Genomic DNA, 12,619 nt, shown 5'->3' on the forward strand with positions numbered 1-12,619 from the left:
TAAAGGAAGAAAATCAATTTAAACTCCCTGTTTGAAGCTTGTGCCAGGTCATTACCGAGAAAGCCTGATCTGCTGAATAATTAAGGCTCTGCATTTGTGGAGCGAGGCGAAGGAAACTTTACAGACGAATAATAATTCTGAGCTGCTGTTTTGGCTCTTTTAATCTATAATTAGACTATGCACTTCAAATATAGATATTAACCTGACTCAAGTTTAAAAGGAGAGCCTATGGAATAGGCTATGTCAAAAAAGCACCCGGGCTTTGCCAAGGAAAGTCAATCTGTCTGGGAGGCAACTCTGGTTCAATGTCAACAGTGGCACCTGTCGTTCAACCCGAGAAGAGAATATTACAAGCAAGCAGCTTTGCAGGCCCGTCCTAGCCATAGAGGTTAGTGGCGCTGGAAAGGCGCCAAGTGAGCGCAGGGTTCCGGCGATCTGGCCAGGACTGCGCTCCATGAGATGAGAGGCTGCGCCGCGTCTCTCTCCTTCTCTGAGGACTCTGCGCTACACCTCCTTCTCGTTTCCCCAGTGCTGGGTTCCGCTCAGTCGAACTTCGCCACTAGCACGCACACAGCGTCCAAGCAGCTCTTGCTGGTCCCACGGTGTGCGCGCTGGTGGCGAAGCTTGACTGAGCGGAACCCAGCGCTGGGGAAATGAGAAGGAGGCGCAGTGCGGAGTCCTCGGAGGTGGCCTCCCACTGCTGCCGCGGTCCGCTTGGCACTCCCTTGGAGAGGCTCTGGAGGGACCTTAGCGCCAGGGCGCTGGATGGGCTTAATACGGCCCTGCAGCTTTGAGAACAAACAAGTCCGCCCAACGTAATTAATGATGCTGTAACACCCAAGCTCTGCTTGCTTGCTCTCCCATCAGCACACGATGCTCCCTGGCATCATGTCCCTTGCCAGCCCTGCCTTCTGCACATTAGTCAAAGAGATCTGAAAGAGGGAGCTGCTCTAAGGCTCTTGATCATGCACAATTCTAAATAGCGCAATGAGCCCACTCACAAAGAACAGGCTCCATGCTACAGACCTTCCTGAAGGAGAGTTGGGCCATGTCAGGCACAGCTAGGACAATCTCCATGTTGGTGGAAGCAGGATCAGAGGAATAAACCATTTCTACACATGTAGCTTTGGGTGCTGTCACTTGTTACTTCTTTGATACGCAGCTGCACTTGGAAGGCTATTATTCTGTTGCTCAAAAGGAACTTGACCTCACAGGACTAGAATGACCTGTGCAGCCTGTAAAGTAGATCCCCAAGTCAGCTTTTTGTGCAGCCTGCCAGCTGCTGTACTGCTACTTTTGAAGCAGGCACAACAAGCATTTGGGTGTGACCTCAGTTGTGCTCGTCATAGCCCAGAAGTAACGTTGGGCTTCTAATTAACTCCGGGGTTTTCTTTAATTTTATTTAAAGCTTGGCAAATGCTTGGAAATTATCCCACGCTCTTTCATACTAATCTGATCATACTTTTCTTTCCTAACAGTATATACCTAACAGACATGTAAATTAGAAATAAGGTTTTAAAAGTTGAGCAAGGTTCACATAGGTATTTGAAGTGCATGAACAATCCTGGGCCAGGATACCTACAGGACTTTCTCCTTCCATGCAAGCCTGCCTACCAAATAGGTTCTCCTTGGCAGCACAGGTGCAGCTGGTAAAGACATTGAAGCCTTCTTAGTGGCTGCGCTTAATTGTGCAACTCCCTGTTCAATGAGGCTCATCTTGCCACCCCTTCTCGTTTTGATGGCCTTCTGCAATTTTGCAATATTTCTTATTGTTGAGATGTCATTTCTGATTTTTCAATATGTCATAAGCTACCTTAAGCACTTTATTTAAAAATATGGGGTTTGAATACACACACACACACACACACACACACACACACACACACACAGAGTCGTACCTTGGAAGTTGAATGTAATCCATTTTGGAAGTCCATTCAACTTCCAAAACATTTGGAAACCAAAGCGCGGCTTCTGATTGGAACCCGCAGAATCCCCATCAGACGTTTGGCTTCCAAAAATAGTTTGTAAACTGGAACAGACACTTCTGGGTTTGCAGCGTTCGGGAGCCAAAATGTTCGAGAACTAAGCTGTTTGAAAACCAAGGTACGACTGTGTGTGTGTGTCTGTGTGTAGTCTAACTAGGTTTTTCTCCACCATGCAAAGATACAAGAAACTTGGCTGTTTACTTACTCTTCTTGGAGAAGAGCTTCTTTCGCCGCCCGATGGGGCTCAGCTTGTATTCGTTCTCCTCGCAGTTGCAGTCCTCACTGTTCCTGCTGTAGTACTTGGGCATGAGGTTGGAGACTCCTTTGCTGCTTCCTGGAGCTGTAAGGCTGGCCATCCCTTTGCATTTGTGCAGCTTGAGCCTCCCGCTGGCATCTTCCATGCACTGCCATTTCTGAAATGGGAGGGAAATGTTCCCAAAATGGCATGATAGAGGCAAATGTTCTTCTAAGTTGCACTTAGGACATTCAAACTCCTAAGTTGCACTTAGGACATTCAAACTCCTAAGTTGCACTTAGGACATTCAAACTTGCTTGGTAGTATTCTCAGGATATCAAATAACAATTATCTGTCCCACAGCAGATGTTGTTAATTTGGCAGAAACATTATAGTGGTGTAGAAGATTTTCCAAAGACTAAACATAATGTTGCATGTCCAGGTTTAACCAACTCATCAAAATGCAACACTGAAGATTGTCTTGTGCAATATTATGCATGCTTACTTAAAAGCAACATCCACTGTATTTAAGGGCCTGACTTCCTAGTAAGTGTGTTCAGGTTTGATGCCTTAGCGTGAAACTCTGTATCTACTTTTCTGAGAGTAAAGTCTATTGAACTCGGTAGGAAATACTTTTCAGTAGACATTATTGTTTTGTTAAAGTCCCCCTTCCTTAATAAAGACAGTTGTTGATAGCTCATATTCCTATGCCCTGGTCATATGAAGGAGAAGTGAAAATCTTCCCATTTTAGCTGCTATGAAAACTTAGGATATGCTTAAAAGATACTTAAATCCATCAATATCTGCAATGCATAGCTGCCAAGTTTTCCCTTTTCTCGCGAGGAAGCCTATTCAGCATAATGGAATCTCCCTTAAAAAAAGGGAGAACTTGGCAGCTGTGCTGCAATGGTTTTTTTTATTTAAAATGAAATGTTAAGCATAGCAAAATTATCTGAAATTTTAGGTATGAAGTGGTTAAGACTTCTAGGTGCTTTAAAACATTGACACTGTATGATATTTAATGAATTTTAGCGGGACTTCAATGGTGAGTATTTGCAACATCCAATATTGTCAACTGAGAAGTTACATGAACATTGAAGTCATAAACTTTAATTAGCATCTCCGCCTGAAATTGATTATTACTAGTACAAGTACAAAAGGATTGTAAACAATTATTCCAGTTAATTGTGACAGAGGCAATACAGAGTAGAAATAAATTCAAAGCATGATGTGAAATGAAGCCAGGTTCAACAAGTATGGAAACAGAATGAATTGTGGTGGTGGTGGTGTTTTTTTAAGAAGAGCAACAAATTCTATTTGTAATATTAAAAGCTCTTAAGATAATGTGCCTACTGAACATTAAACAAGATGAACAAGATAAATAAGGCCAATATTGTTTTCATTTATAAGACAAGGAGATGGAACTTGTTTCTAAAGTACCTAGCCTCCATATAATCTAGGCTTTTATAGACAAGACCAGCCCCTTAGTTTGTGGCCAAGAAGCTACAGTGAACCACTATGAACTTGCATTCTAAACCCCTATATAACTGGCTCCTGATGGTCCATCTCTTTAAAACAAGCAAGTGGCTTCATTCTGCATCAGTAGCAGTCTGTGAACTGCTTACACCAGGGGTCAGCAAACTTTTTCAGCCATGGGCCAATCCACTGTCCCTCAGACCTTGTGGGGGGCTGGACTATATATATATATATTTTGGGGGGGAATGAACGAATTCCTGTGCCCCACAAATAACCCAGAGATGCATTTTAAATAAAAGGGCACATTCTACTCATGTAAAAACACGTTGATTGCCGGATTTAGAAGGCAATTGGGCCCGATCCAGCCCCTGGGCCTTAGTTTGCCTACCCATGTCTTACACTCACAAAGGCAACATGGGCCTAGCACTGAAGGCACAGATGCCTATGCAAACAGAATTCACATAAGTATCAGTGGACACAGAATGCTGATTGGTACGTGTGTATGTGTTGGGGGGGGGGAATTGGGGGAATGGAATACCATGGTGGATGAAGGAGGGCATAACCAAATGACTGAAACACAGGCACTCTCTGCACTGCAACTTTTTGTTGCAGATCCGTCTTGCTTCCTGAAGAAAATATTGTCTATAGGTGATACACATCAAATGTACAACTACTGAATGGAATCAGGGGAAAATCTTGATGGGAAGGGCAATAATGACCATGCCTGTGCTTTTTTCTTTCATCCAAGTCTGTAGCTATTTAACCTCCGAAAATGATTTGTTGGGGGGGGGGAGGAGAGGCGAAAAGATCTTGTGATTCGATTCAATAAACAAAATACAGTGGTACCTCGGTTTATGAACACAATTGGTTCCGGAAGTCTGTTCATAAACTGAAGCGTTCATAAACTGAAGCGAACTTTCCCATTGAAAGTAATGGAAAGTGGATTAATCTGTTCCAGACGGTCCGCGGGGTACTTAAACTGAAGCGTTCATAAACTGAGGCGAACTTTCCTATTGAAAGTAATGGAAAGTTGATTAATCCGTTCCAGATGGGTCCGCGGAGTACTTAAACTGAAGCGTTCATAAACTGAAGCATGGGTGTAATTGGTTCCGGAAGTCTGTTCATAAACTGAAGCGTTCATAAATTGAAGCGAACTTTCCCATTGAAAGTAATGGAAAATGAATTAATCCGTTCCAGATGGGTCTGCAGTGTTCATAAACCGAAAATTCATAAACCGAGGTGTTCATAAACCGAGGTTCCACTGTATGCAATAAAACAGACATATTTCCGTTTTAAATATTAAAGGCTGTCTCTGTTGGTGTTCCAAGTTATGCTGTAGTCTAAAAATATTACCCTCTCGGTCCCAATTATTCTGTTACAAATTTCTGGATTTATGACTCTGTACCATTGGGAAGGATTTTTCAAACTTCTTGTTCTTGTTTTCTGAAGACAGGGACACAGCTCTTACTTGAAGCAACTGTTTACAGCTGGTCATGGCTTTGAGCTAAAGTAGGACTGCATACGATTTCTTAAATAAAGCAAAACATGGTTGGTTTTGGGGCAACAGCTTTTCCCTGCTACCTTTTAGTTGCGAAGAATAAATACATTTTTCTGCTGCCAGTTCTTGTTGAAACCAGTTACCTCCAGTCACTACTGGCTGTAAAATGGTTGTATTACTGGCACAAACACCTGCTTGGGTAGTTCTTTGTGATACCACTGAGGACATATCCTTCCTAATGCTCTACACTTACACAAATGTAAGCATTTTAAAACTGAGTTATTTAAAACTAACTTGTTCTGCTTTTCTTTTCTTTTTTCTTTTAAAAAAAGATCTTCTGGGGTGCTTTTCTGCAGCAATGTCTGAGTGTTTGTGCAACCAATGCAATTTTTAGGAAGCATTAACTGAACCACAATTAGCACTCATAAGCTGCAAATATCTGAAAAATCGATCAGAATCAAGGAAGAAAGTATAAAGCATTTCTGCAATCATAGAGATTTTTCAAACAGCCCCTAGTGTGATGGTATCAATTTCTGAATAGGAATTTTCTTCTTCTTTGGCGATCACTCGTAGCCGAGTAAGATTGTCTTCCATAAACACGGTTTTAACAATGAGTCCGTAAGTGATTGTGGAGGCCAAATCTGGATCCACATGTCCTTCCACAGTGGGGACATTGGTTTCCGGGTGGGAGTTGATCACAGTGTGGATTTGCCAAGCGTGCCTTCCTCTTAGCACGTTTCTCCCTTGCGTCCTGAGTTTGAGTGTCTTCAAAGTCCATGACACCTTTGGTAAAGGCTGTTCTCCAACTGGAGCGCTCACAGGCCAGTGTTTCCCAGTTGTCAGTGTTTATACTACATTTTTTTAGATTTGCCTTGAGACAGTCTTTAAACCTCTTTCGTTGACCACCAGCATTACGCTTTCCATTTTAAAGTTCAGAATAGAGTAGTTGCTTTGGAAGATGATCATCAGGCATCCGCACAACATACCAGTCCAACAAAGTTGATGTTGAAGAATCATTGCTTCAACACTGGTGATCTTTGCTTCTTCCAGTACACTGATATTAATTCACCTGTCTTCCTAAGAGATGTGTAAAATTTTTCGGAGACATCGTTGATGGAATCTTTTGAGGAGTTGGAGATGGCATTTATAAGTGGTCCATGTTTCACAAGCATATAGTAAGCTTGGTAGTACAATAGCTTTGTAAACAAACATTTTGGTTTCCTTGTGAATGTCCCAGTCCTCAAACACTCTGCACTTCAATCAGGAGAACAATATTTTCCAGCATTACACTATTGAGTTGGATTTGTGGCGCTGCAGAGGGGTTATTTTGTACTTGTTGGTGCAGCACTTTGGTTTTTTGGATGTTGAGTGATAGGCCAAGCTTTTCGTAAGCTTCTGCAAAGATATTTAGGATGGTTTGGAGGTCATCATCTGAGCGTGCGCACACTACGTTGTCATCAGCATACTGAAGCTCTATGGCGGAAGTTACGGTAACCTTACTCTTTGCTTTCAGCCTGTTCAGATTGAAGAGCTTTCCATCTGTTCAATATATGATTTCTACTCTGGTGGGAAGTTTCCCTTCAACAAAGTGTAGGATCATGGCAATGAAAATAATGAATAGAGTTGGGGCAATAACACAACCCTGTTTAACACTTGATCCCACTGTGAATGGTTCACTTTGAGAGCCATTGTTATCTGTGATTGTTGCTGTCATATTATTATGGAGGAGCCAAATGTTGTTTACAAATCTATCTGGGCAGCCAATTTCTCAATAGGAATACAGTACTGAACATGTGCCACATGCCTCTCCCAAAAGTGCCAATTAATATATGCAAAATAGCTATGGCCCTTCTTGAAGTAGTTTACATACTGTGCCAGTTTTGTCACCTCCGTGAGAGCCCCAGTAAATTCCTACTATATTACCCTATAAAGTATGCAAGTCAAAGGTCTCAGTCATTTTTACTGTGTCATGCATGAAGAATTCCTATATAGTAGAGGAAAATCACAAAACTAGTATATTACTTTGGTCATCTAGTGACATCAAACAGGCCCTATATTCACACTCTGACGCCTTCGGCAGCCATGAGGGCATAACTTAAGAAGGAAGCAGTCAATCAGGTTTTGGCAAGGGTAAAGGGATAGGCCTGGCGGCTACAGATAATACACTGGGATGTGCCAATTCCTTTGCTCAGCTCTGCTAAATTCTTAATGCAAGTAAGGTTTATTTAAATGCAATTAAAAGGGAATCTGGCCCTTTGAAGTAGTGCCTCACTGTTAGTAGCTGTAAGCAACTATGTTCCCCTGTAAATGCATGCAAGCTTCTCACTCCCCCACTTCATTCCAATAACACATTCATTAAAGCAACTCAACAGATGCAGCATGATAAGATTAATAGCTGAAGAGAGTCCAGCGAACTGCAGGAAATTCCAACTGTTGCTAGCACCCCCCAATAAAACCATTTCTGAGAAAGTGTTATTAATCTCATCCCTCACATCACTGACTTATACTGACGAGTATATGGAAGTCATATGGTCTAAAACCCCAAATAGCATTCAGTCTTTATTCTAGTAATGGCTGCCAGAATTTATCCCAAAATGGGAGGAAGCAACAGCTGGCTACTAGGCAAACATATTTAGCCAGAGTTTGCATGCTATTTTAACTATTCTTTAAAAAACCAATACTGTTTCAGACTTCAACGGCATATGGTATTAATTTGTTTCATTTCTGGAAAGAATGTGGCACTGGGCACAATATTATGACAAAAGGTCAAGAGAACTTCAAGAGGTCACAAATTTCATTTTGATAGTATGAACAGTTAGGCTTGACTTCAGCAATCCTTTTTACATGTCTGAAGAATATTGTGCATATTTTGCTAAAACATTTCTACAAATATTTGAAAACTGTCTGGCGTAGGAAGATACCGTGTTTCCCCCTTTTTAATACGTAGTCATTAAGTAAGCCATGGCAGGATTTCTAGGCATGTGCGAAACGTAAGACATACCCCGAAAATAAGACATACCTCGGAGAGGTTTGAGACCATGTGGGAGGGGGTGCATGAATTGAGCGCGTTGCCAGGCGAGCCGCGCTGGGAGCCTCCCCACTCTTCCCAGGACTTTTTTCCACTCGGGCCGAGCGCCCGGACAGGGAAGCCCCCCGGCGTCGGGATCGCTGCTGGCCCCTTCCGCGCCTCTGGAGCATTGTGGGCTGCATGGCCCAAGGCTGAGCGGCGACGGGAGGCCCGCTGGCCCTTCCGTGCCACCAGACCAACGGACGGCGGCGGGAGCGCTGCTGGCCCCTTCCACTCCTCTAGAGCGTCGTGGGCTGCATGGCCCAAGGCTGAGCGGCAACGGGAGGCGTGTGGGCCCTTCCGTGCCGCCGGGGCAATGGGTGGCGGCGGGAGCGCTGCTTGCCCCTTCCGCGCCTCTGGAGCGTCGTGGGCTGCATGGCCCAAGGCTGAGCGGCAATGGGAGGCGTGCGAGCCTTCCGTGCCGCCGGGGCAATGGGTGGCGGCGGGAGTGCTGCTTGCCCCTTCCGCGCCTCTGGAGCAACGGACGGCTTTTTTTTCTAGCCGCTTTTAAAAACAAGGCGCTGGACTGGAGGGACCTTTGGTTTGGTCCGCCTGAGCTCTTTCTGTTTAAGCGCGGGAGAACAGTTCTTCGGAGAGGCTCTCCCAGCTCCCGCCTTGGGCTCTGCAGCACCACCTTCCACACAGAGGAAGCGTGAGAAGCGCAGCTGCCGAGGGCCCCGCTGACCCCCGCAGAAGCCATCACGCCCCTCCCTCAAAGCCATGTTGTGCCGGAGCAGCCCAGCAGCTTACCCGGCAACGTCTCGCCCCGCTCCCAATCCGCCTTGCCACCCACGACTGGGCCATTTCAGATTCCACCCCACTCCCGCCCTGCCTCCTCAGCCGCTGTGCGATCAAGCCCCCGCCAGCCAGCCGCCCAAGCCTGGCTCCTTGAAGGCTTCGCCTTAGCAAAATCCCTGCCTAGGCTGGAGCTGGGGGAGCCTCGCGCCATTGCTTCACACACCCGCTCACGGCGCGCCCCAAGCACCAAGCTACCCCGGCGCGGGACCTGCCCGGTTCCCGCGTGCACAGGTTCAGGCCGCGGCTTCGGCACCAAACGGACGGTGACGGGAGCGCTGCTGGCCCCCTTCTGCCCCGCCGGAATGTTGTGGGCTGCATGGCCTCGGCGCCCGGAACCGGCGGCTGCTGCAGCGCCAAGCAGCGCCCCGAGCCAGCGGCCTGTCATAAGGTACCGACTACACTTTCCTCCCTTCCTGTATTCCGAGAGCCAGTCTCTGCAAATTCCACCCTTCCTGTCTGCCTTATGAGACCAATGAGCAACAGAAGGTACCGTAATAAAATAAAATAAAAACCTAATAAAAAATTAAGACATCCCCTGAAAATAAGACACCTTGTGTTTTTTTGAGGAAAAAAAAGTTATAAGATGGTGTCTTAAAAAAGGGGAAACACGGTACTAGTTTTGTGATTTAATATTGCAATTCATACCTTCTATTTAAGTGTGGGTGTCCATCTTTCGTTAAAGTTTGCATAAACTACCAATTTCAGAGTACGACAGAAAGAAATCCTCTTTTCCCAATAAGCTCACATACCATTAAGTCACCTAATTTCCTTAGCGAGTCGTGCTCCTTTAACATTCGCATAGCCCCCATTGCCAGACACAGACCAGATTTTGTATTTCTGTTGAGAAGCCTTGACCTTCTTCCAAATCCCCTGCCTCCACACCAAGTGGCTTTGCATCACTGCCCTTCACCGCTTTCCTGCAACTGCAGCAATTACAGATGTTAACTCAAACTCATTACTTGGGGCTCCAATCAGGGATAAATAGCTGTGACCTTCCTGGAAGGATTTTTCTATTACTGGATGCAGTTTGCTTGTTTCGGTAACTCGGAACACAGTCTTAATCTTAGAACACTGTTACATCAGCAAAAAGGCACAGAAACAAAGAATACAATCCTAAACACATTTATCCAGAAGTAAGTCCCACTGAACTCAGTAGGGCTTCTTTGTGAGCATACATGCATGGGATTGTGCTGTTAATCAGTATAGCCAGCCTAAATTAAAACACATGGAACACCACATGGCAGGCGCGTAGCCAGGGAGGGGCGAAGGGGGCAGGCCACCCCTAGCTCCACTCTGCCGGGGTAGCGTGCAGGGGCAGCGCCCCTGGCCCGCCCCTCACCTCCTCCACCCAAGCAGGAAGAAGCAGAGTGTGCTACGGAGCGGTTTGCCGCTGCCGCCCGACAACCCACTCTGTAGCGCACACTGCTTCAGAGCGCGCTGGCCTAGCAGAGCAGCCCTGCCAACCCGGATGGACTGCGCATGTGCGTACATGTGCAGTCTGTCCTGGCGCGTGCATCATGCATCGTGACATCACAACGCATTCATCAGGACCACACTGTGGAGCAACGCCCCACCCCCAGGGGGTGCCACCCCGGGCAGCCAAGCGGCACCGTTCGCCACTGCCACATGGACTGGGTCCAAAGGAGGACTTTGCTCTGGTCCGCTCCTCAGAAATAAAAAGTGCAGATTGCCCATTTACTGGCACCACAGTTATTTTCTGTTTCTCCCACTCCCCCCGCTTGGGTTCAGCTTGTGCCTACCTTTCGGGGGGTAGTCACTTGGTGTGGATGGTCTCGGCCACCATATTCAGGGCCCTGGGAGAATTTTTCCATCAGCCTAATTGGCCTCATCTGAAGGTTTTGCCTTTCTCATAGCAATCGTCACAACTCTGGTGGGTTAGGCATTGGGTAAAGCCTTTGGTCAAGGTAGGAGGAGAGGTTGCAAGTTTCTGCCTGCCCCTCTGAGGAAATGGGGTATCCCATTAAAGGGATCCAGGAATAAGTGCTTCTGTCCAGATGCCCAGGCAGGGGCTAAGGCCATAGCAATCAGTGCAGGCAAGGAGGCACCTAACTTGATGTATGTCATAGGGTCTCCCCAACTCTGGATCAATTCCTAGAAAACATCTAGCAGGTGGGCTGGTTGATATAGGACAGGGGTCAGCAAACTTTTTCAGCAGGGAGCCGGTCTACTGTCTCTCAGACCTTGTGGGGGTCCAGACTATATTTTTGGGGTAGGGGGAATGAATGAATTCCTATGCCCCACAAATAAGCCAGAGATGCATTTTAAATAAAAGCACACATTCTACACATGTAAAAACAAGCTGATTCCCGGACCGTCCGTGGGCCGGATTTAGAAGGCGATTGGGTCGGATCTGGCTCCCGGGCCTTTGGTTGCCTACCAATGACATAGGATATGCCCAATGCCTAAGCCACATCCCTTTACATATGTAATCAATAAAGTTGGGGCCAAATTCAGTGCAAAAGAATGTTGTTTGATCTCAGGTGGAGGGGCATGCCACTTTGGCACGCAACAGGCCACTGGTCCAGATGGGCCTTTGGTCTGATCCAGTATCTCTTCTTATGTTCTTAACATAGCAAAGGCATGGAGTTCTATGCTATTCAGCATAAAAATGTCACATATTTAACCTCTTGCACCTCAGATTTACAATTCTCCTCCTCTGTGCTTGAATGCACTTATGAGTACGAACGTGTCCTTTATCACGTATGAAAGCCTTGCAGCCGAAGACAGCACTTAATGTGTTTCACAAAATGGACTCTAGCACCGATAAGCTTCTGCCGCAATGAACTTGCTGGCTTTAAGTTGCCACAAGTCTTTTTTTCTTTTCTTTCCAAAAGTGTTTTGAAAAACTAACCCAAAAGCCAAACCTCCAAAGTGCAGTGAATAATTTATTTGAGGAACAGGGGAGGTGGGGAATCACTTAAGAAATAACCAGAGTGTTTCGTGTAAGCCACTCATCCTCAAGGGCAATTTTGATCCCATCCTCTCCTCTGGGGGGGGGGAGGGGGGACACTCTCTTTATACTACTCGGAATATGCTTATCACCTTGTAAAAAAACACTTTGTGGTGGAAGAAGTGAGTTGCTGCCTGAATCTATCCACAGCTGCAAGCAAGTTTCAGGGAAGCATAAGCTGGGTTTCCGGGATTCTTCAACGGTATATCAAGGGGCAGCTTCAAATATTCGCTTCAATCAGTCACAGGAACAATCGGGAACAGTTAAGAAGAATACTCTGGAAATGTGATCCCCAGTCTCACACACCAGACTTTAAAATCAGATCGTTAATTAGTTGTTTCAAATGAAGGGTCTTATAGGTGGTGTTCACAAGTTTTCAAGGAGGGAAACTCTGTTGGTTATCTGCCACTTATCACCAGCAAGTACTTCTCTCATCTCATTGGAAAGTGTCCTCTAGTGCTTGGCAGACAATGGAAGATGTAGACGTTTCTGTTGTACAAAGAACCGTTTGTAGACCAGCAGTGAGGTAGAGATGTTCAAAAACAGCTATGGAAGCTTTCAAAAAGTTTGCAGAATGCCAAAGACAGAG

The 12,619-nt window shown here is 45.7% G+C and overlaps 1 protein-coding gene across 6 annotated transcripts in view; it reads right to left on the reverse strand.

Annotated features, from left to right (window-relative positions):
* The window catches only part of SULF2 (sulfatase 2), a 241,049-nt gene that overhangs the window by 19,924 nt on the left and 208,506 nt on the right, over positions 1-12,619 (reverse strand). For all 6 annotated transcript variants that reach the window (XM_035124105.3, XM_035124104.3, XM_035124102.3 and 3 more), the window contains one exon: positions 2,191-2,398. In XM_035124105.3, the coding sequence (XP_034979996.1) occupies positions 2,191-2,398 (208 nt within the window). The remainder of the gene's footprint in view (positions 1-2,190; positions 2,399-12,619) is intronic.

Source organism: Zootoca vivipara, chromosome 7, assembly GCF_965207765.1.
Source record: "Zootoca vivipara chromosome 7, rZooViv2.hap1.1, whole genome shotgun sequence".
Taxonomy (NCBI): Eukaryota; Metazoa; Chordata; class Lepidosauria; order Squamata; family Lacertidae; genus Zootoca; species Zootoca vivipara.